The sequence below is a fragment of the Calypte anna genome, chromosome 6 (assembly GCF_003957555.1).
Source record: "Calypte anna isolate BGI_N300 chromosome 6, bCalAnn1_v1.p, whole genome shotgun sequence".
Taxonomy (NCBI): domain Eukaryota; kingdom Metazoa; phylum Chordata; class Aves; order Apodiformes; family Trochilidae; genus Calypte; species Calypte anna.
The window spans coordinates 10,328,708-10,355,911 of record NC_044252.1 but is presented as its reverse complement, the minus strand read 5'-3'; the positions used below and the strand labels follow the sequence as shown (position 1 = coordinate 10,355,911).

At 43.4% G+C, this 27,204-nt stretch overlaps 1 protein-coding gene across 2 annotated transcripts; it reads right to left on the bottom strand.

Annotated features, from left to right (window-relative positions):
• Window positions 1-6,818: 6,818 nt before the first annotated feature.
• On the bottom strand, window positions 6,819-26,747 carry ZNF365 (zinc finger protein 365). Of its 2 annotated transcripts, none has more exons than XM_030453406.1 (5): window positions 26,622-26,747; window positions 25,568-26,293; window positions 14,933-15,113; window positions 12,916-12,953; window positions 6,819-9,211 (listed from the first exon to the last, which is right to left on the bottom strand). In XM_030453406.1, the coding sequence occupies exons 2-5, from the start codon at window positions 26,278-26,280 to the stop codon at window positions 8,965-8,967; spliced, it is 1,179 nt and encodes a 392-aa protein (XP_030309266.1). In that variant the 5' UTR covers window positions 26,281-26,293; window positions 26,622-26,747; the 3' UTR covers window positions 6,819-8,964. The 2 variants fall into 2 exon arrangements, with proteins under 2 accessions (XP_030309266.1, XP_030309267.1); XM_030453407.1 differs by lacking the exon at window positions 26,622-26,747 and adding an exon at window positions 26,437-26,609.
• Between the last annotated feature and the right edge of the window lie 457 nt (window positions 26,748-27,204).

Sequence of the window (27,204 nt, the reverse complement as noted above, 5' to 3'; positions counted from 1 at the left end):
TCTAATGTTGTTTGGAAAAAAACTCCCAAGATTTTTAATACCTATTTAACAGTTGATCATCAGGCTTGTACACAAGGTGTGATGAGTACATTGAAATCATCATTAATAACTCATCTAGGTGAAATTTGCCATAGCTTTGGTCACCTTACATTGGGCTGGGACCTAAACAGAAGCCCACCAGGCATGGGGCTGCAGGGAAGGTCCACCCTGCCATGGTTCCCACCCATGTGTGGTCAGTCCTCTCTCCCTCTCTCTCCTTTCCTTTGCCCATCTCTTTCTGCTCTTTGCTCCGAGTCTGCTGAGCCCAGGCATTTCCCTGTGGAGAGGATGGGCCCCGTGCAGCCCCCCTCTTTAAGAGGTACCCTTACTGGCTGGCATAGTCTTCGGTAGACCCCGATATGTGGGCTGTGGCAGAGCATCAAGAAGCAGAAGGGTACACACTAAAAGCAAAGGGCCATTTGGCATGTAGTCATTAGCTGTTCCTGAGTGCATTAGTCCTCTTATGTCTTTCAGAATGTCATAATTTTATAACAGAAAATTGCTATTTTGTTCCAAGTAGACTTAATTTCTGTAATAAGAATAAAACCACTTAATTAGGGCTAGGAAGAAGCAGAATATCATGTGCTTAATTGGAAAGGTAGGAGACACTAAGCTGACAGAAGAGGATGGGGTGGGGAAGGGGAGTTGGGTCCAGCTGTGGTGTGGTGCAGAGCATGGCCCTGCACTGGGGGTGGCTGAATGGACCCCCTGTGCCTGTGCAGTGGCTGCCGGTGGCTGCTGCAGTGACAGGGCTGGGGACAGGAATCGGCCTCTGCTGGCAGCAACATGTTCATCTTTCTGTGCCTGACCAGCCTGCCCCATGCCACAGCCTTTGGCCACTGTACTGGAAAGCTCTGGTTTTGTCAGTGAGCTGTGCTGGATATGGTGCAGATTTGGCTCTGCCAGAAAAAGAAATCTTGATCATTTATAGAATCATAGACTCAGAATAGTTATGGTTGGAAGGAACCTTAAAGTTCAGTTTGTGTGATTTTGGGATTGGTTCTGCTCCTGATACCATCTTTATTGTTAGAATCCTGGTACAAGTGACCACTGGTGGCACTTCATTTATTGGTCTCCCTTCATAATTTCTAGTTAATTAATAGACACTTTCATCTACTCGGTAAAGTCCTCTAATTTAATATATAACTCCAGCTGAGGTCAGGCTGTCTCTGACCACAGCCAACATGTTGAAGCGGCACACACAGCCCCTGAGGGGGACCTGAACGATGGGGAGAGTGGGAACTGCTCAGGAGCAGCGGGACTGGGGCTGAGAACGTGCTGCACCAATTCATTATCAGCCATCACCACCTAGTGGCAAAAAGGCTCCGTTAGAATTAATCTGCTAATTTGTGTCGGTTTCAGGGTATTTTCCCCTAAAAACCAAATTTCCAGAGAGGGTTCACGTTTTCAGGGCTGGTTCTGGACTCACACTGCCTGTTGATAATTCCTTCCTGGCGGGAACCCCTTCTGCTTCACCTGAACTCACTCATGCATGTTGCCTTTTAGGGAGGCAGATAAAATGGAAGTGTTTTAGCTTTTGCCCAGGAGGTTAAGAGACCTTTTACACCATCCAGACTCACATGTAATGTAACCCATACCCTGAATCCAAGGAGACAGGGATCTGTGACATAGGTTTTCATCTACCCACAACAAAAAGAATAGAAGACCCTGGACCTACAATAAAGAATAATCTGATTCTTTGTAGTCCTTTAACAGTCTACCCCATAAAAAAGAGCTGGAAGCACATTGTGGGATGGAGGTGGGGTGGGCATCTCCATTTCCTTCTCTACAAATGGTTAACAAAACTATGAAGTTGCTGAACCAACTAAAAGAATAGATGAGAACAAGATGTGTTATTGTCCTGGTCCCTTTTGTAGCACATAACCTGGTAATCTGTTTTGGCTGCCTCAGCTGAATCCTCTTTTTCACTTTCCCCACCTATGCTTCTGGAAGCTTAAAATTCTGCCTGTTTCCTGGCAAATGTACCTCCTGGTTCACTTGGACCCAGGTTTTTGCCTTCTGCCTGTTGCCCTCAGCTGCCCCTCTCAGAGGGAAGTCTGCAGGTGAAATTGAGATAACCTGGTGACATTTTCATCACATAGAGAAAGGCTCTGCAGGAAAATCTCTTGATAGTCCACTGCGCTCACTGTAGCAATCAAATTCACTGACAAGAGTTATGGCTCCTTCATTATAGTTGTGATTATGCTTTTAACTTTGTGATTTGCTGATGGTGAAAACAGTTGTTGCCCTTAAGAGCAGTTGGCAGGGTGTTTGCTGGCAGATTGGGCTCCCTCTGTTCTGTCTCTGAACTGGTCAGCTCCTGGCATGGCAGAAATACCTCCTCTACCTCTGGGGTCCAGGGAAGGTCAGGATGAGCTTGCATCTGCTCACAAACTGCCCATTGAGGTGGTTCCTCAGTGCCTTTAAATCCTGCTTTCAAAGCTGGTGTATGCAATAGTTTTTCAACACATCCCTGTGCTTCTCATTGCCCCAAATATTTTGTAGGGTTGGGGGGGAGTCTAAACAGGGTCAGGAAGTGCAAAGCCCAGCTGGCAGCTACAGATGTGCTGAGGGGCTGGAGAGTCGTAGCTTTTGGTGTAGAAATGGGCTCATTTCCTACAAACCAGTGTTGCTTTGGCTGCCATCTTTGCGTGATGCCTGATTTACCCCTTGGTACTTCAGGCTAATCCCTGTGAAGAGCCTGCCTGGGGGTGGCCCCAGTGCCACTTGGCACAAACACCATGGCATACCCTGCTGGTATACAAGCCCAGGGACTTTCATGTGCTCCTCTTAAACAGCTGCTTGCACAAAGCTGCAGAGAGTGGTATAATGAAACTCATTTTTAGGAGGTCACCTCTATGCTTTGAACCTCAGGACAATTGGTAGGCCAAGCAGTCTGACACAGAAACAATTAATGGCTTACTGGTGGGAGTGTTTCTTAGTGTAAGTATTTCATGGATTTGAGGTGATGCTGATCTATGATAAAACATTCCAGTTTTTCTGGCTTTTACTTCTGTAAGAAAACATTAAAAAAATAATTGCCAAGACCACTATTTTCTGCAAGGTGGAAAGATTTCTGAAAAATTGCTTCAGATAACTAAGTTGAAGGACATTCAAAGTGAGTTTCAGTGGAAGGTGTACAGTTCATAAACTAACATGCTAGTTTTCTTTTGAAAAGCTTGGGTTTATATCTAATAGTGATATAATTTTAATGAAGAGTAAATTCATAACAAAATCAACCTTCTGTTGGTCAGCTGACTGACCCTCTCCTAATGCACACCCCTGAGCTGTAGTTTGCATGTATGCTGGTTGTTCAAATGACCAGCATTCAGCCTCTCCTCTCCTACAAAAAAACTCAAGCAGCGCTGACTGGTGGGAGATCAGAAATCCCTTTGGGAGCAGAGGTCTGTAACACCTGCCTGAGCTGTACTGCAGCAAAGGGCAGTGACCATGTGTGCAATATTCTTGTGAAAATACATCTGAAGCGTGGGACGCTCATCCAAGGTTGCCCTCATTCTCCAGCTGAGGGGCGATGGGCTGCAGATGTCTTCTCAGAAACACACACCTTTGACCTTTCCTTGGTCCATCGTCTGCTTGCAAGCAGGCATGAGAAGCATGAATGGCAACAGATGGGCTTGCCACCCGGGTGGTGTAAAGCCAGGGGGAATAAGTGGGATGGTGTGCCAGCAGGAAAGGCCCAAGCAGCCACCTGGTCCAGGGAAATGGCTGCAGCAGAGAGCACCAACTCTGCACACTTGTAAAATGCAGTGTAAAAAAATAACCTTTTCTATCCCTGTATGACCAACCCATGTGCAAGGCTTCAAGTTACCACTCAGGTAGTTGGAGCTGACCACGTAACTGCATGCTGTCAGGTCAGGATCTCCTAGGCTGCACACAATGGCTTTTCTTTGTATGGCCCAATCTAAACACAAAACCATTGCCTGGCCCTCTGTTTCCCTGGACTGGCTTAAAAGTATGTGTAGGTGTAGTCATGGCTGGAGCAGACTGGTTGTGCTTTGCTGTGGTGTGGGAAAATGCCAATATTGTGTTTGTGCAGTGTAATACACAATGCTCTGTCTCCTCTGCCTGCCTGGTGAAGGGCAAGGGAAGCAGCTGTGTAGCACACAGCTGGATTATCTGCCTCCCATCTTACTGCAGTAGTTTCCCTCAACCTGCCAAAGGAAGAATCTCTGGTGTGATGTAGTATCTTATGGGCAGACTGAAGCCCAGGGGAGGTGCTTGCTGCTTTACAGAAGAAGCTGTTGAAGGTATTGAGTTGGCAGAAAGGAGATGGGAGGGAGTGAGCTTGGGAAGCAGACACAAAAATCAGCCAAGCAGTGTAAGGGAAGGTATTGCCCTGGGAACTAGCTGACCCAGTAGCCCAGCAGGCACTGCTGCCAGCCCCCAGCCACCCAGAGGAGTCAGGAGAGAGCAAGTACCAACCATGCACAGAAATCCTCCCTTCCTCTCTTCTGAGAAGTCCCTTTTAGCAGAGTTACCCACTGTAAGTCAGTAAGCCATGGCCAGAGCTTGGGGAACTTCTTGGAAGCCCTGGTCCTAAAGTCTTTTACTTTGAAATTAGTAATTAGGCTTCAAAACATGCAGCTAAAGTGGGATTTAAGGAGTGTTTGTGTCAGACCATGTATTTTCTGATGTGCTGTAGGTCAAAGCCTCTAAGAAACAGCAAGCAGTAACAAGCCCCACATCCTTTCACCACTGCCTTACACAAGACACAGGTTTTCTCTAGTCTTACACCAGCACATGGTAAATTCCTCTGACACATTTAGCTTTGAAAGTGATTTCTCAAGCAAGCAGAGGATTTCTCTCAGCTCAGACAAGCCTCTTCATTTTTCATATTATAATGAATCCAAGATCTGTTGTATCTTTTTTTTCCACCATTTTTTGAAAAATTCAAGCCAACTTTTATCTGCCTATAGCTTGCAATGCTAGGACACAAGACAGCAACAGGAGAAAGGCTTCTCAAGCCAACTGCTGCATTTAACCTACGCTGCTTGTTTCTCCCTCTCCTTGGAGACACATACAAATAAAAATTCAAGAGACCAGAGTAAAAAAAATGTGCCTAGAGGGTGGCATTAGCAACAAAATGGGAAAGGACATTTTGTTCGTGTCACAACAGGATCTATTTTTAAGGGCTTGTTGTATGTTTCATGTGATAAAATCACTTCTGGGATTATGTTTTCTAAAAAAAATAAAAAATAATACCCATGCCTGCTGCAGAGAACACTAAAATAGTCCACTCCAACCACTTCAGACAGGATGTATGGAAACAATCAGCACTACTCTGAGGTAAGAACAAGTAGAGGCAGCTATCTGGTGACGCAGAAGAGACAGAAGAGCAGGATTTTGCTCAAGTAGATTGAAAAAGCTGATGGTATTGGAGGGATTATTAAAGATGATAGAAGTGGTAATTTGTCTGACCTTGTAGCTGCTCTAATTGGTGGCAATCCCTTTGAATATGAATATCCTGTTGAATATTTCCAGTAACCCTTCTGGAAACAAAACAATAGTTCAGATCTTCTCCAGGCAGGGGGAGACTGTTTTTACTGCTGAGGCAGAGGGGGTCGGACACCATGAAGTGCTTTAAAAACATATTTTCTCTTCATCTGGCAGAAGCATCTCAAAATTATTATGCTTTTTTCTATGTACAGTTCTAATTAAAGTTTCAATTAGCTTGTTTTCCTGGCCTGTAACATTAGATGTTGGTCTGAACATCTTGTTTTAAGCAGAAAGGTCACCTCTAAGAGCTTTGCCAGTATACATACTGCTCTGAGATGTTTTTAGTTACAGGCAAGGCCACACCTTGCCTGTACATCCAGGTCCTGCTGACTTTCACTGTCATGCAAGGATACAAACCACCGAGATGTCTTGAATGCATCTCGAAGGGCAAACTGTGATAACTTTGCTTCAAATTCAGTAACGAGTGGTAAACCTTGTCAGAGCACTTTCAGATTTCATATTTTAAAAATATTTTGAAATTGTCACTTTCCAGTTCCAGTGTTACAACCTTCCAAAGTCCCTCCCAGCTGTCAGTGGTTATGGTCAGCCTAGTGCATGTACAGGTCCATCTCAAGAGTTTCACTTCTGCTAATGGGACATGAAGTGTAAACATGATACACCCTTGCAACAGTCAACTTGGGCTGATTACTAGATGTTAACTTTAAAAGTGAGCTAGTAAATTGTGTAAGCATAATTGGAAAGGAGCCTTTTCTCCTGATGAGCATTGTTCAGGACTTCAGGTGTCAGAGGGACCTCATCTCCATGTCCAGCTGCCTTCTGCACCTCTCCCATGGATTTTCATCTTGACAGGAACCTGGTTCCCCCATGGGGAGGCACATATGTAACTAGGGAGATACCTGATGAAATTATGATTCTGCAGCTGGCAATGGTAGGGGGGCTTTACCACCTATATTCCCAGGAGCCCTCTGCTCTAATTTTCATTGACTCTTGGTTCCACTCCTCCCACCTCTGCTTTGGGCAGGTTATCTGACCACGCAGGTTATCTAGGGAATGATTTCCAAGCATCATTATAGTACTAGAGGGGCAGGTGACATGTTCAAGCTATCTGGGCAAGGTGCTGCAGCTGTATTTCAGGTTAAATTGTAGCACTTTGAATCACAGCCCAGCTTCACTGACCTGTATTTTTTATCCAAGGAATAAAGAGGAGTCAAAGCAGAGCAATTCCTTCTTGTCTTTTTCTCTGTTGTTGGGTAGGCTTTTATGTAACATAGTATTTTCACAGAGTTAAATGACACAGTATCTGAGAAATACATCTTTATTATTAGAATGTTTATGTTCTAAAAATTTTTACCAGGGGTTACAGTACAATGCAATTTCTTTCTAATTAACCTGGCAATTGTTTGGCGAAAAACAATAACAGGATTTGAAAAATTTAAGAACATGCAACTTCTTTTACTCTCTTACTCTTCCTTCCCCAAAAGGACAACTTACAGTCAGGATTTTAGTGTGATAAATAATAAAATAAACATCTCATTTGTGAACTAGTAGTTGCACTTAACTTTGGTGACTGAGTAGATAGGCATTTAAAAATAAAAATATTCTTTCAGTGTCAAGTGGATAAAGGAACAGATGAATATATTTTACTTTAATATCTTTCAAAAGTTCACCTTCATTATCTTCAAAAAGTAAGTAAAGGATGTTGGGAGCAATAGAAAAAACTAAAGGATGTTTCTATTTTGTGGCTTGACAAAGACAGTTGTTGCAACACACCATCGGACCCATGCAACACATTTAACAACTCCTTTTCACCACACACAATGCCCAGCATAAGGCCAAGTGAGGCCTTGCAACGTGGTTCAAGAAATATTAAAATGTCATTACAACCTAAATACCTGAATTGGTTTTACACTGTGACTTTCTACTGAAACTGTTGAGAAACTTTAAACATATATCTGATTGTTCCTTATACACTATTTAAAATAAAAGTGAGAATAATACTCTCTTCACTCTGCTACTTTCTGGGAGCTTTGTACACTGACAAATGTATGACATCTGTAGTTATCTGATCCTAGCTGACTGATCAGTCATCTTCTGCTTTAAAAATATTGCAACTCAGGTGCTTATTGCAGCAGTAATCATAGTGATACACTGTCTGTTAATACTCAGTTCTGCTTACAGTCATAGTCATAAAAAATGAAAAACATTTTTCACAAATCTTTGTACACATACTGTAAAAATCACCTTCCACAAAAACAATTTACATCTGTTATGAGCTTTTAAAAAATAAATTACAGACTTGTCTCCCCTATTCTTTCTTTTTCTTAAGAAAACAAATCTTATCAGTAATATCTACAGGATGTTCATATCTGTAAACACAGCATGAGGATTCATGTTACCAAAAAACTGTACATACAAAAATCATCTTGATTAATACTCTGATAAATAAGGAACCTTTTAATTGGCACAAACCAATGTAAATGCACTCATTCCTGTCCTGCATTTGTCTCTAACCTCCTTGCTCTTGGGGTTTTCGTTTAAATTCAGAGATTTCTCAGCTCTGTAAAGATTTTTCTGAGATAAAATTGTGAAGGGTTTTGGTTATGATCATAACCATTTTAGGCCTTTTATGCCTAAAACCAAGCAGAGGCATTGAAGATGGTGCCATGCAATGTAACACATTGCTGTAGCCTTTTGCTTTCTGCTCCGCAGCTGGTAACAACCTGCTGCTGGCACTTGGTACTGAAATTTGTGCAGCCACGCTGAAATTTGGGCTGCCATCCTAGCTCCTGGTCTCCTCACTGAGTGATACCAGAGGTTGGTATGTGAAGCAAAACCATAAACCTTCTGGAATTTGAAGGCGGTGCTTGAGACACCAGAGCAGCCCAAACTTGCACCTACAGACAACATGGCTGCTGGCAGGATTGAGCAGTTTAATGTATGCAATAAAATGTGGAAATGTGCCCAGCTGGGTTTCTGGCAGCAGATCCAAAGTAGCAATCTACTGCTGCAAGCAGTCATTGATCTTGTACCTATCTAAGCTGAAAGACTGAGTAGTTAGGTGCCAATTAAATGGATTCTGCTGAACTTCAGCAACAGCACAGATGGATAATAAATTACCAAGCCACATGCTGCCACTAAAATAATTAAACATACAGCCACAGTACTGCCCAGCAAGATAACTGCAGTCCATTAAAATAAGCTCTATAAATAAATAAATAAATAGAAAAACCTCCATGTAAACTGAATGTCACCTTCTCTTATAGTGCCCAAAGAGGGAATGGCATTATTAAATAATATAAATCTCCCCTACAGTATATATTTCTATATATTATATCTGATATGTTTTGGCATGGCCAGATGGATAGGAAGAAGTAGGATGATTAACTTCATTCAATATTTGTTCCACTGAAGCCAAGCTCCTGTGTTACTATATATTGCTAACCATTCCTATAATGGTTTGGCCTTTTTTCCCATCTTGGATTTTGAGCTCACTTTCCTGGCAGAGCAGGCTGATTCACCTTTCTTTTGTGCTCTCCATATTTCTCTTGGGCAATCAACAGGTTCATAGGAGCATTTCACTGGCTGCAAGCTGTTTTTTTCATCCTTTGCTTTTTTCAACAAGATCCTTCCTTTTTGAAAGGAATGGGGCTTTGCATCAGGGATGTTGTACAAAGCATGTTGACTTCCTCTGCTCCTGTAATTAATAATAGTGATTATTAATAACTGGTTTTCAGTCTTGCAAAGTGAAGATGTCCCAAAACGTCCCAACCCCCTACATTTTTCAAGACAGAAATAGCCTTGTTTTACAGGACCAGGCTGAAAGTTAAAAACAAGAGTTGCAAGATGAATTACATGTCTCGATGACCAAAAGTATAAGAATCCTCACAGTAAGAACCCCTACATGTGTTACGGGTGGATTCCTCATGCATATTGATCTACATTCAGATAGCACTATGCTGATTTGGAGTGCTGAGACCTTATTAAGGCCTATATTCTCATAACCTAATGATCTACAGGGATTTCAAGATGCACATATTCACAGCAACCAAACCTATGGTCTTTGGACGATCACATGGCATGGGTAACATCTGAAAGTTACAGGAACTGTACAGTTCCTGGAAAATGCAGGAACTGTGGGGACTTCTTGGTGGGATGTCAGCACTGCCCTAGACTGTGGCTGCTACTAACAGCAAATAGCTCAGGAAAGTCCTTGCCCTGCCTTTGTGCTGGCCACACATCTAGGGAAATTTCAGCTTTGGGAGAAGAAGAAAGGGGAAGAGAGAAATTGGTAGGAAGAAAGGTATGAAAGTTTAAAGGTCAAAGTAAGTTCAATTCTTTATTCCCTCTCTCATGGTTCAGGTCCAGCAGGATTTGCTGAAATCAGTGAGCTCAGGTGGAGTGACAGCAGGTGCCTGGTGCTGCAAAGGCTGAACCATACTCTCTGCTGAAGTTTTACACTGAAAGCACAGCTTTACAGTTTATCTAAGTTAAGATCATTACAGAGATACATGCAACGTAACAGCAGCAATATGAATGTAAGGCTCATGCCTGCCCAGCTACTGTGACTGAAGCAAAGAACAGATGTGTTGATGTACAAGTTGATCTCTTAAGGGTTCCCACAGGGCTATTTTCCCTAGCTCAGTATTTCTGGAAACCACATTATCATAGTATTATGGTGGCTCAGCAAGCTGTCTCCTCTTTAAAAGACCAGAAGGGTGTCACAAAACCCACTGAATTGGTTGGTGAGAGGCCGCAAGGGCCAGTTGACAGCACAGGAACCAAGCCTTACCTACAGAACAGTTTTATCTGTCTGGCAGCTTTGTGGGAAAATTTTGGGGCAGGGGGACATGCCATGCAGGTCCAAGCTGGAGCTTACACATTCTGTGCCATGCCAGCATGGTGTAGGCCTGAGCTCTGATGACTTGCTAGGTGTTAGAAATTACTTGTGTAAATGCATACGTGTTGGCCACTCCAGTTTATAACTTCTTGGGCACTGTTTGGAACAATCCATTACTTAGCTGTTGTTCAAAGATGTAGTGCTCCATTTTTCTCAGATGTTGTTATGGTGAAAAAGTTACATCATTTATTCTCACAGCACATGCAGGTATTATTGCAGGTGATGTTAGTCTGTCCCCTACTGTGCTAAATGATGGTATTAAAACCAGAACAAGACTGAGGTTAGTATGATCAGAGAGGATTCTCTAAAAGAGTGAAACTACTTAAATTGAGCAGGTTTATGGTAGAGAAGTTGGATGTCTGTCCTTAATTCACAGTCAGGGTAAGAAGGTATGTTAAACAAATGAAGATGCAGGTCATTGCACATGGAATGCCGTGCCACCAGTTCTAGATGCAGGCAATGTTTTTTCACTGAAAGCATCAGCTCCTTAATACAAGTGACTTTGAGAGCCTGAACATCTACTCAAACATTTTCCTATGTTCCATACTCCATACTGCCTCACTACCAAGAGAGACTGAAACATTGTGACTAAATACAACCCACTGCCAAAGGCACTTAAGAACAATCCTACTCATGCTGCATTTCATAAACATCAGGTATTTTTCAGGACAGGCCTCATGCTTTTGAAAGACCCAATTCTTAGTTTCTCCACAATGGGAGCTGGCATTTAAAGTCAGTTTGGGCAAAGATGTACAGGAGAGTCTCAAAGCCTTTGAGAAATGGCTTTAGTGAGCATCAGCAAAGGTCTGCTGTGCCCTCACTGGGGCATTTTCTGAAAACAGACAGGAGAAATTTCAAGAAAATGAACTGGGCAGCAAGGCAGAGACCTTTGGAGCACAAGGGATTGCAAGGCCAGCTGTTGATCCCAAATAATACAAGCCATTGGAAGCTCCAAACCCCCTGAGATTACACTGAGTTTTCTGGCTCAGTAATAACGCTTCCCAATTTTTTAGCTGGTCCATCTCATTAAAACCTCATTTAATGTATGTAGCTGAGTTAGAGCTCATAAAAACAGCTGGCGTGCATGCAAATGAAAGGGGAGAACAAAATAAAACTTCCCTGCCTCTCTGAGAATCCTCTTTTCTATCCTCCTTGCTTTGTAGGCCAAGTTGGGATATTTTTAATCCAGTAACCTCAAATAAAGGCTACTACTAGATTTGAGTTTTGACAGTGTCTTTTCAAAGGAGAAGAATATCACCTGTTAAATAGAAAACTCTAAAGAATTCCCTATATGTCTTTCAACTCCCACTATTTTTCACCAATTAATGGGTTTTACCAAACTACATTATATTCAGACCAAAGACTTGTGAGCAGGACTCATCTCACAGCAGTCATTGAATTCACTGGCTTTATTTTGATTTTATTCTCCTTGGTTCCAATCATATTATGGCATCTAGAAGCCTGAAAAGTGTATACATAGTAAATTAAAAATCTGCTTTGAACAATCCAAGAGCTTCCAGAATCTCCAATCAGTAGGGGAAAGAAACAAAGGTATAAAAGCTATATAAATAAAAAGCAGAAAAGCCCCATGGTGTTAGTTATTAATGAAAAGTTTGTTTATCAGCAGAAGGGTACTTGGCCAGTTGCCTGTCTAGGACTAAGATATATCAAAAACAAAAACAACCCAAAGAACAAAAAGAGCCCACCCAACACAGTAGGCTGTACATTGTATTTTTAGTTTATTTGCCAGCCCATCCATCTGTTCATGTGTCTCAGTCTGCCAGTAACTCCTGAACCTTTTGGTCAAACACAAACAGAGCTGACAGGGACACAGAAGACCCAGACCTGTGGTGCTGCAATAGCAATGGGAAAAAGACCTAAACTTGTGTCCCCACTAAGAAAGGTTGCCCTGAGGGAGGATGGACTGCCTCATCACCACTTGGCCAACAACCAAGTGTGATGCTTCCAACCAGCTGCTGGGACTCATGACCAAGTTGCAAAGACACACAAAACCAACCCAAATTAGTTCTGCTCCCAGGACAGCTGCTTGAGTAACCTGATATCATTAGTGCCCCTGCTTTGCCAGGGAGCTTGTTTGCTTACACGTGATTTTTAAGTTGATAGTGCTACTGTCAGGAAATTACAACTGTCTCTCTCCTACCTACAGAATGTTAAAGATATTTTCAGCTGAAACTTGGCCTGTGCTTGCTGAAGAGATTCAACTACTGCAGCTTTGCAGTAGGCTATTATAGCTAGCAGGAAGGAGTTATTCATTTAACAGAAACTTTTTTTCCCTTTAAAGAAAATCTGATTTTAGCTTTGATTTAGCTGAAATCTGGTTTTTCTTCACAATATGACATAAATATAGATCATGCTCGGGTATATAACCTGATCCAAACCCAACCTGATGCAGGCTTCTGAATAAGGTGAAATGGAAAAGCAGAAGTGTAAGCACATCAAGTTAGTGTATTTAAGTAAGAGAAAAAAAAAGATATACATACAGGCATCTGGGTTTCTTATTTAATGAAATGTCTGTAAACTGCAAAGAAAACAGAAACAGGTTATTAATATTACATTATCAAGTAATCAAAGTACAGGGATAAAATATAAGCAGTCTTCAAAATTGTATTTCTGTTCTCACCTGCTGTTAATACTAGAAGAAAATTAATGAAGGAAACTGGGGAAAAAAGCACCTTTACAGATTATTACTTCTTCACCTTATTACACCTGCTTTTAAAATTCACACCATGTCAGGTGTTAGCTGTTGGATTTTTTTTCCCCATTATTTTTATCATAAGTATAATCAGAGTAAATTGCTAAAGAAGTGTGGGCTGAACAAAGATCTCTCACATTAGATTAAACAGTATGGACACAATGAGAAGTAATTAGCATTCAAGATAATTAATAAAGGACAGTGTATTCAATAAGCTGTATTGAATTAACCTTTTGAGAGCCTTTCATTTTGCAATGACACATTTCCTCCACGCAAGTGGCTAGGAAACTCCAGCTATGAGCCCTTGGCTCTGCCCTACAGCAGCACTGAAGGGTGGAGAGTGACAACACAAGCATTTCTCTCCCTTCTCACCCCAAATCCTGAGACCAGCTAAGGTCACAACTTTGCATGACTTAATTTTTCACAACAGTTTGGTTCACAGTGTGAAAGCACATTGCATAGTCCGTCTTTTAGTAGGGGTCAGGAAAGGAGGTGTTTAATGCCAGCTCAGCCTAAATAGGTCTGGGTATTAAATCAGTTCTTTGTACTGATCTCTCCTCAGTGTTACTGGGCTGAGACTTTGAATATCATTTAATGAAGTCACTGAGCCAAACAAGTCAGAGTTGGCATCTGAAAATGATTATGTTCTCATAAATGTTCCCTCTGTCCCTGGTATTGTCCACACTTTGCAGATGGCTTTTTGCCCAGCCTGACTTTGCTTGTCATCTGTCTTGGATGGTGTCTGGGGACATCTCATGGTGTGCTTTTCTTTCATTACCTCCTGAAGGCCAGGTTGGTCAATACTTGGATGGATGACCTTAAAGGAATGCTGAAGTCACTCAGAAAGCAGGGCAGCTGCCTCAAAAATCAGTGTCTTCTCCAAAGGACACTACTGAGCCTGGGATCTCAGTGAACAGATCAAGAGCAGGGAAGACTATTTAATACTGAAGTGCATCCTTACTGTCACCCTCTGTGTTCTTACAGATGCTGTTTGAGAAGTCCTGTGCTAGGTTTCAGAACATCTACATTATTTCAGGTCTTACCTAAAGCTCTTTGTCTTCCAAGTGGCTGTGGGAACCTTTGCTTTCCTCCACTGTGTGTACCTGTTCCGTGCTGTGCATGATCAAATGCCTTTCCTCTCACATCCCAGGATGAGCAATTACTCAGCACTGAGTCTTCATTTAAATGGAAATGTTCTTTGGAAGTCATGTGGCTAAAACTTTCCATATAAATGTATGGAAAATTCTGAGTTTAAGTAGTAATAATGAAAGCTTTTAAAGAAAGGATGTATTTTAAAAAACAATGTTCATATAGTTTTGGTTTCTGATCTGTGGGGGACAAGCCTGTGGGAATCCATTCACCATTTCTAAGAGTCCCAAGATCAGTAACTACAGAAAGCAACCTGATTCACCAGCAGGCTAACAGGTCCTCTGTAGGGATCCACATCTTTCCTGAAAATCTTTATACATCAAAAAACTGTCAAGTCACTGAGTGTCATAAAGGAAACAGCTTATTGCTAAAGCAACAGCAGTAATAGCCAAAGCTGGAAAAAAAAATAAATATCTGGCAAATATCTCATTGTTCTCCGCTCTCCCTTTGCTATCTTTGGCTGTTGTTACTTTCACACTCTTTGCTCCTTTCACTCACGTGAAGCAGCAGCTTAAACCAAAAATAAAACATGTCTACAACCCTAGATCTGTTAGGAGTAGCAATCAGCCTGACACACTGAGACCACCTAGATTAAAACTCAGGTACTTTGCCTTTGGTGGTGGGTAACAGTAAAGGAAAGGACTTTGCTGGCTTACCACGTGCTCGCTGATGTTTGTGTGGTTGCACACCATCTGCTGATTTTGGTAATATTCTAGCTGCCTTTCTGCCAGATCCACACGCTGCAACAGGTTCTCAATGAAGTGCTGGAGCCTGGCTTTTCCCCGCACTTCTTTTTCTGCAGCTTCTTCCAGGAAATGGTTGAAAGTAACAACTTCTCTGCAAGATGGAAACATAGCGAAGAGGTTACATTTAAATAATGGGAAAGGCTCTGGTCTCACTGCTGTGAAAGAACTACTGATGCTTCTCCTTTATTTTATGGTGATAATCAATGGTGGCTAATTATTGACCTTCATATCTATTAAAAGATTTCAACCTTTTTGTGGATGCTTAGTGAAGATCTGGAACCCTGAATGCTGAATTTAAGTTTATGGGCAGTAGGTTTGGCTGGTTTTGTCACATCTCCTGGGCATAGTTCTTAGTGGTCCACAGAGGAGAAATGTCATTAAGCATCATTTCTCAAGGTATCTGGAGATAGCTACAGCCACCTTATGGTTTTTTTAACTCACCCAGGTAAATTTCAGCCCTGAAACACAAAGAGAAGTGGATGAACCCCCAAATTCATCTTCCCACTTGATCACAATCTTAAAATAGTACTTTAGTGCTGCCACTACTGGGGTGCTTCCTAACTTAAGAGATGCTACTGTGGACAGAAAACTTCATTTTGGCTGCAGTCCTCCAAGTACATCAAAATGCAGTATTATGATCTGAAGCTAGTGGGAGCAGAGGAGATTAAATGATAATCTGTAGACTATAGACCAAGGAGCATATCTGTGGGAAGAACAAGTTTTAGGTCAGGAGTTTAGAAATGTGTCTTGCCTGGTAACGCAATTGGAAGAAACAGAGAACACCACTAACTCTGACATGTCTCTCCTCAGTACTGAGATAGCTCATTTTCAGTGCTCTGCATACCATCAATTTACTATCAGTAATCAGCCCACCATTTGGACCTCTGATACCACAAGTTTCTGTGCCAGAGAAGTTTGGTTACAGAGTGAACCATGTTTTGAGAAAAATGGCAAATCTGAGCATGTAGGAATTCCCTGGTTAATAAATGCTTGACTAACCAGTTCTTGTTCTGCCAATGAAACCATGTTAATTTTTGCTTTGTACAAAACTGGGGGGGTAGGAATTGGGAATGACTGCTTGCCAAATGAACAAGACATGATTGCTTGGTAGAAACATCACCTAAGGAAAAAGCATTTTAAACAGAAACCAGGTAACAGTTTGTAGCAGTAAGAGTAAGAACCTTTCAAAGCTTAGTTTGTATAATGAAATCAAAGTTTTTCTGCATTTCATTGGTTTAACTCAGTACAGTTGTTTTAACAGTGAGCTGGTCTGCACTAAGGAAAGTCAGAAGAAGTTGTCAGCTATGGAAATTTGACATCGAGGCTTCAGGCTGTGTCTGCCTGCTCTAAACCACAGCATAGTGCAGCAAGAGGCTGTTTGCACAGCTGCTCAAATGGTAGAAAAGAGGTAAAACCAAGAATGTATTGTTTGGATGAATGAAAATTAGTTTACATTAACTTTCCCACAAAATCTGTCTTAAGAAACAGAGAAGCACTTGTTTGTTAAGCTCAGCTATTCCACTCCATTTCAAGGCTCTGTACAGTTTCTGTAGTTATTAGATTGCCCAGAGTTACGCAGTAACATGGAGCCTAAAGAATGCTTAGGAAAAAGCCAATCTAAATGTATCAAGGACAATTTTTGGCCTTTGATCTCACTGTACAGCAGCAGCAATGTCACTGCTTTGATTTCACAACACCACTTTGTGTTAGATTAGGAGTAATCCGAAGCCCTTGACAGTCTGGCAGGCTCCTCTTACAGTGGACAGGAAGCTCAGAAGGACAGAAACTCCAAATCCCTCCTCTTGGGACAGAAGAAGTGTTCACAGCAGGCCCTCCAGCAGGAAGGCTGGGACAGTGCCAAGAGCCACCAGCCCTGACAGCAAGATGCACCTTCCACAGCTGCTGATGTGTTCACTTTGCTGCAGTGGGAGGCCACAAGCATCAAGGACTTGGCATTTGTTTTTAGAAGGGTGATAGGTTCATAAATGCCAGAAAATATAATTAAAAAACTTTAATTAATTGCTTGCTCCAGAGCATGAACAGATCACCCACAAATTTTCCTTTGCTACAAATACCTCCTTAGTGAGCTGTGCTATAGAGGGAGCAGGGGGAAGCAGTTTTTTTTCTGGAAGACTGAGATCACTACCAGGCAGAGAACAAACACTTAGCTTGAATAAATTCTCTAGCATTTTTCTTGCTTTCTAGACTACTCAAAATAGCTTGGCATCCTACGTGCCATTATTTGGAGGAACTGTTATATTAACAGCAGTAGTAGCACTTTGATCATTTCTGTTGGTTTAGCTGCCTCTATACAGCCTATGAACCTGCCTTTAATAACTTACCTAAAAATTTTCCTTTTAGTTGAAATGGTACCAGCACTCTGTAAATTCCCTTTATAAAGACAGAATATATTCTCCCACTAGGTCTCAGGCACATGCCATGTCCTGCTAAGCCACACTTCTGTTAGTTCAGCTACTTTCTTTGTTTCCACTTCATCCTCACCTCTCAGAACACCATCAAGCCCCAAGGAGTGCCTGCTAATAAGTGTCTCTTATTAGCACTTATTAGTGTAGGAAGTGCTCCAACACCTCATCCTTGGAGAGCTCATTCCGTGTCATGGCTATGCCCTGGTTACCTGAAGGAAGTTCCCAGAAGAATTTTTACCCTCCTTCTACCATGAACAATAGGGAAATGGTTCAAACAATTCATGTAGCTTCCTGCAGCATCTGTTTATATATTTAATTGCCTTTGTTATCTCTTGTAGTTTGCCCAGACTTTTTCTTTGCCATACTGATGACCTTCTCCCTTCAATTCTATTTCTGAGTAACTGTGATGATTTTTTGCTTATGTTCTTTATTTTATTTTCAATTCATTTCTTCAGGCCTCTGCCAGTTCCTTTGGGATTATATGATATGATTTTAATCTTTTACTCTCTGCTTTTATGCTTGTAAAAAGACTGATGTCCACAGAGGTCAGAGGCTGTTCCTCATGAAGCTGGGGGAAGCTGAGCCAGATATTGTGGGACCCACTTGGTAGAGACATAAACCAGAGCCCAGCAGCAGAGGCCCACTGGGCTCTGTGTCCTGGCAGAACAGCCTTGGCAGCAGCACTCACCTGAAAACAGAGTAATTTGTGAAAATTTGTCTCAGTCCTGAAACTCCCTTTCTAATGAGAGGTCTCTGCTTCCCCACTCAGACTACTCTACAACATCTGGAGCACTACTGCTGTATTAAGAGAAGGTTATGTAGAGTTATCAAATCTTTTTGAACTCCTCTGCTTGCAGCATCATATCTCCCACTCTCCTCTCTGCTGTTTGCTCTCTGCCCATGTCAGCCTGCAGCCTCCTGCCCCTTTTCACGTGGCTACATCCTGGCACTCACTGTAACCTCTAGATCCTGGCACTAAATTTTGAGTGGAGTAGATGCTCAGTGCTGTTCAGATGCCTGTAAATGTCTGTAATAGACAGCAGAGTCATCTCATCTGTTTGCCAATAGCTTACTATACTAATATTCAGGTATGCTGTATAGCAAAATGTTTTGCTAAAGGGCTGTGACTGGGAAGCAGAGAAAAATGTGGGTTTCTTGGTTTGTCTTGGGTGCTATTGTCAGACAAAACCTTTCAGGAGGAGGAATCACTGCTGCTGCCCAGAGATCAGAGGGCACCTTGAATTGCCAGTGGCTTGTGGTGACATGGAGAGGCAAGCCAGTTGAAAAGACAAAGGGGGATGAAACCCAGGAAATGTCTGGGAGGAGCTGGAGGTGCCTGTGCTGCCAGACTACCAGAGAAGAGCTCTCTGGAGTCACAGGAGTTGGGGTAGGAAGGGGAAAATTTACAGCAGTGCAGCAGGCAACTCAGAATGTGCTCAGCTGAAAAAACAAGTGCAAAGGAGAAGACTCACTGTAGGCAAGAAAGCTGCAAAAGCTTTTATTTTCATCTGACTCTGCCAGGGAGTTGACCAGACTGGTTGAAGTTAACCAGACTTAAATAGTTTGGTGTTTCGCATTCCAACTGCAGCCAAGCTGCCTTCACAGAAAAACCACAGATAGCCTGCCTTGAAACTTTTCCTGAAACAATCTTTGTGGAGGCTGTTGTCATGAAACACCATGAGATGTGGTAAATAACATTATAAATCACAGACTGACTCGGTGATATTTATTCTTTTGCCTTTACCACTAGATTATACAGTGGTCCTCACAGGCCTAGTGAGCTGCAGTCGCTGTTTTTGAAGCAGTTGCTTGCATATGGACCCTGCAAATTCCCTTAGTGTTTGTATGGGTTTCAGCAGTTAAATATGGAATGCACAGAGTAGATGGAGAGGTTGTGACAGCTCCAGCTCCTTAACAACTGACAAGAAGGGCTAATGATTTCTCACATTGCACATGATTTCTCACCATGCCCTCCTACAGACACATAATATGGGTCCCAGGTCTATTTACAGCAACTTCAACACCTGCAACTGCTCTGTAGGTGGAGATAAGCATGAGGCTTTATGCAGATTCTGCACCCAAGTATCAAATCCCTTTTAAGAATTGCACTTGTAATAATTCTGCCTAAAAATTAAATAGAAAACCAAGTCCTTGCATTATTTTACCTTAGAACAGGGAAGTTCCTACTATGGTAAGCAGTGAAGTGACTTACTTGTGACAATATTTAAAATACATATAGTTAATAAGTATTATTAACACCACTAACCACTGGTGTTATTGCCTGAAGGCTGCAATCTGTTACTTATTGGTTGTGGTTTTGCATTCTTGCACACTCAATTCAAGAGGTTCACACCTCCCCTCATAAAGTCACTGTCCTACCAGTTGCACCCATTCAGTGGGCCATGCTCTAGATCCAAGCCCTGAACTTACTGAAGTGACACTGGGAAAATCCAAATGCTTTATGTCACAGAGCCAGCCTGTGGGACAGTCATGATACACTTGAACCGATGCAGCTGGGGGGAGTAATCTCTTGAGTGGGAAGATGAAAGGGAAGAGGGAACAGGACCACCTGAAACTGAGGGTGGAAGAACAATGTGTAGTTGTGGTCATACTCTACTTAAGAGTAAAATCAAAATTGTTCTGTTGTGCAACTGGAATTTTGTTCTAAAGGAAAGCTGGTTTTTTCCAAGTGTAAATTGCAGTGACCTCTAAGATCAGACTCTTAATCCCACTGTCAGGATGTTACTTGCACAGATAGATCTATTCCTTGAAAATTTAAGGTGAAGGCAATGGCAAGAACAACTACTCCCCACCACAGACATTTTGAAATAGTCCTTGCACTAGCAGAGGCATGACCAGATAGTCTCCAAACAATTCCATTGGACTGGCTAAAAAAATTACTGCCAGAGATACAGCAATGTACTCCATTAATGTGCTTTCCCTATAATTAGGAGACAAAGTGAAATTGTTTTAAGTCACCATTGAAGGTAGCTTCCAATTGAGGACCATGACTTCAAATGCTTATCCTTTTCAGACTTACTGAAAGACAAACTCTACCAGTTTCATCTTCTTACCTAACTTAGAGAAACAAGCCTCTTATTGTCCTCTATAAATTAAGTTCTTAGCTGGTTTCAGTTTCAATGGTTTTTAATAGTATCTTATTCAAAATAGTTTTATTCCCTCTGGGCAGGCTTCTGTGTTATCTTTAAGATCATGGTACTCGGAGTTGCATTACCCTTCATCAGACATTGAATAATCCCTGTCAGGGCACATTTTCCAATTAAATCATGTGTTTGCTCAGCAGCTCTGGGTTACAGCTTGAACCTGTAGCCATCATTCATCCAAACTGTCCAGGGGCCAACTGATGCAGGTTGGTGAACTGAGACCTGTCTCTGGTAGTTGTGCCTGCTTCTCTAGGACATCCTGTTCTCTTTTTTTTTCCCAAATCATAAAAAAAAAAAAGCTTTGGGCTTTTGACTTTTAAAATATGAGAACGAGTGACACAAGAGTGTCTGTGTTTAGAATGAAACAACTCCAACTGTGTACTAGTACTGTCAGTGTGGTACTGCCACCCATCTTGCCTCTCACCAAAGCTCATCTTCACAAGGGCATCACACTAGTGTCACAGAATGTGCACATTAGCAGAGACATTTTAGTAAGGGAACAAGAATAAAATTTAATTAAGACGACATCTTTGCTCTAGCACTGCCTTTTCTGGATTGCTATAGGTTTACTTAAAACAATCAAGAAAAAAAAAAAAAAGAAAAACCAAACAAAAGAAACAACTGATAGGTCTAGAGAAATAGTTTCAATAACCCTACAGACTCTTTGAATGGGCAGCTCTGTGCCTGCTGGTAGCCAAACCCAACACTCCTCCTTCTCATTGGAATGAGAGAGTAAACAGTAAAAAGCTCCTAGTCCTGCCATTTGAAAATGGTGCTTTGATAGCAATGGCAACGTAACTCTGTTGGAGCTCTGATTTGAAGACCACATCAGAGAAACCAGCTTCTGGCTGTGGCCACTTGTATCTACCTCACATGCATGGTACAAGCAGAGGCTCAGGATATATGGGCTTCTATAGGTAGAGCAGAGAAGCAGAAATTAAATCCCATCAAGTCAAAGTGACCTCAGGTCTACTGCCTCTGCTGAGGGCTGCCAGAACCACAGCAGTATGATGTCTGTCTTTGCTACAGCAAGCAAAAGGAGAGATGTGAGGTCTAGAAGGCCTCTGTCTCTTCCTTCCAGAAACCAAAATGTTTAAATAAAGAATTTCAGTCTCTCCTCTCTTTGCCTTCTTAAGGCTTCCTAGCCAAATTATTCTTGCTAATGCACATTTTTCCTTTCCCTTAGCTTTTCTATTTGACTTCACAGTCGACTCCAAAATCCGAATTATTATCCAACATGCAATTGTACTGGGTTTTGGGGTTTTTTTCTATCATCTTGTATACCCTGCTGAAGAAGCAACTTATTTAAACCAAACTTCTTCCTTTTTCCATCTTTTTTTTTGTAGGCAATTTTTAGGTCAGGAGTTATGGTTAAATCTGAAAAGACATCCTACTTCCATATTTTCTAATTTCTTCCATTCTAACATGTAGGTACAAGTCTAGCCCAGTAGCCCAGATAGGTCCCTGGATTATCTGGGCACATTTTGAGGATGAAAAGAAATTCAATTGTTAAATTCAGTATTATGGAGTCATTTGGTCTCTGGTAGTCACTGTCCATTCATATAAGATTCTTACATAATAGGTGGATATGGATGAACACTCAAGTTTGGACACAATATAAACACCTCTAACTGTTCTGATAAAGATCAGAACATGGGTATTTTTCAAGAACTGCTTGAAGGGATTCCATAGAAGTTGTCAGCTTCTCTACAGAGCCTTTAAAGAATAGTTTCTGTGACCTTTTCAAAGATTTGGATTAGAATTTTTTCCTCTTTTGGACAGTTTGGGGTTTTTTGTTTGCTTGCTTTGTGAGGCTTGTTTTGCTTTTTGTTTTTTGGGTTTTTTTAAGCCTTCAGAATGTTCTACAATAGTCATACCTCAGTCTCTTTGAGATCCAGAAACTCGTATTGATTATAAACCCTTTCTGTTTTCATATCTATCTGATGACCTTTGCTAGTGGAGATAACCATTTAGAGACCAAAGGAAGACTTTTTTTTTACTTCCTTAGAAATAGGATTACAAGGAGGTGTTTTTCAGGCAAGAAAGTGTTTTCTTTTTCATCCTTCAAAAAAGAAAAAACTCAGCTACAGTGGCTCAACATCAGTGCTAGTTTTGGGAAAAGTTATCCATAGTCACAAGATTGTTTAAAAAAGAAATTAAAAAAAGAAACTGATGAAAGCATTTATTTCTGAAGGTCAGCAAGTACCAAAGCAGTCCCTTAGGGCTGCCTTTGACTTTCCAGTCTGCAGTGAAAACTCCTTCTTCTGGAATTTCCATTAAGCAGTCTTGTTTGGCTTTCTAATCGTCTGGACTTCTTCCAGAAATCCAAGCCAAAGTTGAGATCTTCCTTTTTTGAAGGAGAAAGTCTTTTCAGCACACCAAATGAGTGAATTGTTGAATACACAAAGGACTGAACATGTAGACAGATCTCTGAATTTACCAGCAGTCCATGAGGACATCAGAAAAGTGACAGTGTTGCTGCCAGAGTAATGAACATACCTTCCTCTCAGAGCGTACCATCCAGTGCCTCCCGTCTACTGGCACAAACCTAAGTGTCACAGACATTTTTAGGGTTCAAGTATGAAAAGCTGCCCCTGTCAGTACTTGTCCTGCTTTAACAAAGCATTGTTTATACTTACTTGCTCTCTCAATTTACTAATTATACAATGACCTTTTAATGAAGAATCCATATAGTGCCTTTTTCTATGGCACTAACCTTTGTAACCGGCCATGATGGGAAGTGCAGGAACCATTTGGACAAGAAAAAAAACAAACAAAACATGTATTTTCAGTTTTACAGCCTTTATCTTCAAAAATGAACACACCACTGTGAAATATCTATTCACCCACTGATATTTGTTTTTACTTCCAAGGCTTTTTTTATCTTCTTTATTGAAAGCTGAAGCAAGCTAGTGAGTTCTAGAAGAGAACTAGTTCTAGTTCTAGAAGAGCTATACCCTGGGTATGCAGGTGAAGGCTCTTGAGCAGCTACCTCTTTTGGTTAGCGTCTCTTACTAGTCAAATTCTAGTTTATTCTTCCCTGTAACACCACCTTAGGAGCTACCTCATTATGTGCTTACACATTCACCTTCCTCCTTTGGAGGTTCCTAGAATTATAAGAGCAATCATCTGAGCCCCTACCCCTTTTCTGAGCCTGGCAATGTCCTAGTGTGAAGGACAGTGTTGTCCTTCTGTGATGTCTTTTCTGGCCTCAAAAACACAGCCTGTCACTGCTACTAGCCAGCAGTCTGCCAAGAGCATAAGCAGCCTCTTCCTCATGCTTTTTCCTAGTGCAGTTAGAAATCACAACTTTTGCTGCCTTGCTCTCCTCACAGATCATTGCCCTCCCCATTCCATAGCCCTTTTTTCTACCCAGGTAACTCCCTTCCCCTTTTTCCACAAGATCTTTTCTTCTTCTGCAGCACTCTGGTTTTGCTGAATGGCTTCTGCTTTCCCTTTACAGTCATGTTTTTCACATGGATCTCAAACCTTGAATTTTAAAAAGCACACTCCACATTTAGTTTGGGGTAAGAGTCACACCATTAACTTTGGGTACCAGAAGTTCAGCATCCAGCCTAAGACAGTTGCTTACCTGAGGTTCCTCTCTAGTCTGTAGAGGACGAAGAAGCTCTACAGAGCAATCTCCCCCTACAAGATAGTTTTCTAGAACAAGTAGGATGAATCATACATACTGTTATAGGAGCTTGGCTAGATGGGAATACCAAAACTGTTACACTTCTAACTGCAAGTCATCTCCACAGCATCCTTCCTGCCTACTTTCAAATCTGTCTCAGCTCCACTATTATCTCTAGCGTCATCTTGAGTCCTTCAATATTCTCTTCTAGGAGGATCCCTGATATTTCAAAAATCACAGAGGCTCTGTTGAGATTATCCCTTCAAGGAAGATATGCATCCCAGAGGCTTAAATCCCATCACCTTTGCTGTCCCTTCTGGGAAATCTGCAGCACTGCCTCAAGATAACTGACTCCCACTTTTATAGCAGCCATCATCTTTTCTTTGTAGTCCTTAGATAAGAGGAAGGAATGATGAAAGCCCTCCAAACTTCCTACACTGAATTCCTACACCACCTTCCTGATTTCTTCTAAGATCAGTGTCATGGCAACTAGCACTTCTCATCTTCCCTTTGTAAGCTGATGAATTGGTTTAGAGGCAGTCCACCACCAAGGCTCTTTATTTGCATTCCTCTAAAATAAGTTATGCTGCTCTGAAAAGCCTGAAATACTTCAGCAAGCGCTGAAAAAACTAAGCAGTTCATGTATAAATAATATATTAGCTATCACTAAATTTTTAATTGATGCATCACTAACACATTTTCAGATGGCCTAGGTTTGTCAGAACGATTCTGGCATCTGCTTCCTGTTCCAAATAAAGCTATTCCAGTTTCACAGTTCTGTGTCCATCCAAAACACCTACTTGAATATGGGCTTTTCAGCACTGGTTCCAGTACAGCTTTGATGCTGCATGGAAGGCCATCCCACTCCTCGGGTAGCACTGCTGATCCTGGTGGGATGCCTTTAAGGAAAACGTGCTGCTCAGTACTTGTGCATACTTCCTCCAGCACTTATCCACCCATCTCTTCTTAAAAAGATCGCAACGTAGAGGTGTTAATGTCAAACAGATTACACTCTGATGACAGCTTCTATTTCACCCTAACCCCACGAAACCATGGACACCGCACAGGCACTAGAGGGTGTAAAAGTCTCTGAGGAGTCAAGCATGAAAGCCACCTACCTGCTCGGGGAGCTGTCCCCCGCCTTTCAGGAGACACGGTCACAGGGGCTACAGCTCCAGAAACGCAGCGACCAGAAGCTGGTGAGGGCCAGCCTCGTTTATAACCAGCAAGCAGCCGAGCAGCCTCTCCTCTTCTCCCCCCCCAGGGTTTTTCTCCCTCGCGCAGCCCGCGCAAAGCCACCAGCTCTCGCCTCCCCACTTACTCCTCTTTCCGATGGAGCTCCTCCTCGGACTCGCTGAGGCGCTGCTTCAAGGCTGCGATCATCTCCACCGCCACATCCACCTGCCGGCTCAGAGCCCGCTCCCGCCGCTGCACCTCCTGCTTCTTCTGGGAGAGCTGCACGAAGGCTGCCCGCACCTCCAGCAGCTCCGCCGTCTTCTGGGCCAGCTCTTTGGTAAGCTTGTCGATTCGTTTCTCGATCGTTTTGTCCACGGCCTCTACCATCCTGTTAAACTTTTCTCTGACGTGTGCCTCGAAGGAGGCTTTGGAGTCAGTGGCCGTGAGGCCGGTTTTTGGCACCTGCTCGCAGGGAGAGTCAGCCGACACATAGTTTGACACGTAGGACACGGGCCGCTCGGCTTCCAGCTCCAGAGCCTGCCCGCGCTTCCCGCTCTCGCAGAAACTCAGCCTTTTCTGCTGCACGGCACTGCCGGGGCTCCCCGGGCTGCCCTGGGCGGCGGGCTCGGGCGGGGAGACCAGCTCCGCATCCTTCAGCGGCGAGAAGAGGCTGCTCTTGGTCAGGAGGCTCCTCTCCTCGTAGCTGTGGCTGTACTCCAGGTGCGCCCGCAGGGAGGAGAGGCTCCGGAACCGGCTATGGTCGCCGCACCGCGGGCAGCGGAAGGGGAGGCAGAGGCTGACGCTGCCGAACGGCTCCGGCCAGGGCTGCCTGCCTTCATCCCGGGCCGTCTGTTGCATTCCTCTCCGGGCCCTGCGTGGGAGAAAACAGCCCGCGTTCACGCCCGCCCGCGGCCGAGTCACCCCAGCAGCCCCGCCGGGAAACTTGGGAAACTTTCCCGGTGATTTCGCAGGGCTACCGGGCCATCTCCGCCCGCCGCCCGGGGAGGCACCCACCCCGCTCCGCCCCAGCCAGCCGCAGGGCCCCCGGCGACGCGACGCGACGCTACGCGACACGGCTCCCCTCGCCTCGGTCACCGCCTTGGCGGGCCTTGGCGAGGCGGAGCGGGGCCGGGCCCAGCTCCGGCTCTGGCCTCAACCGGCCGCAAGGTCGCCGCCCCGCCCCGCCGCGCCGCACTCACCCGACGCGTTGGTGGTGGCGGAGCCGCTGGGGGCGCGGCGGGGGAGCCCTTTGCAGCACCGCCGTAAATCAGGCCCAGCGCGGCGCCACACGCTCTCACCGCCCGGCCGAGGGGCGGGGCTGGGCCCGGCGGGCGGGGCTGGGCCGGGCCGGGCCGGGCCGAGGGGGCTCCGGTGCCGGGCTGGAGCGGGGGTTTGGACGTAGGCTCCGGCAGTCGTCGGGTCAGGGTATGCTGAGCTGGACCGGCCCGCCCCGAGCCGAGCCGTTCCGTTCTGGGAGCCGGCTGGGAGCCTGTTTGCCCGGTTCCTGGCAGCTGGGATTCGGAGGGTTTGCGGGGTCCTGTTCACTGAGCTGTGTGTGGGAGATGCTGAAGGATAAGACAATTAAAACCGGTTAAGCAGCGGGACGGGACTGGCACATGCTAATAGGTATAGGCTGGCCATGGGTTTCTGGGAATATCACAGAATGTTAGGGCTTGGAAGGGGGCTCTGGAGATACCTTGTCCAAATCCCCTGCTAAAGCAGGTTCACCTAGAGCAGGCTGCACAGGATCACATCCAGATGGTTTTTTTAATAGCTCCAGAG

Coding starts and splice junctions, on each gene's coding strand:
- ZNF365 (XM_030453406.1), bottom strand. CDS start 26,280: ATGCAACAGACGGCCCGGGATGAAGGCAGGCAGCCCTGGCCGGAGCCG. Junction 12,954..14,932: donor CAAACATCAGCGAGCACGTG/GTAAGCCAGCAA, acceptor TTTTCTTTGCAG/TTTACAGACATTTCATTAAA. Junction 9,212..12,915: donor AATAAGAAACCCAGATGCCT/GTATGTATATCT, acceptor TATTAATTACAG/GAGCAGAGGAAGTCAACATG.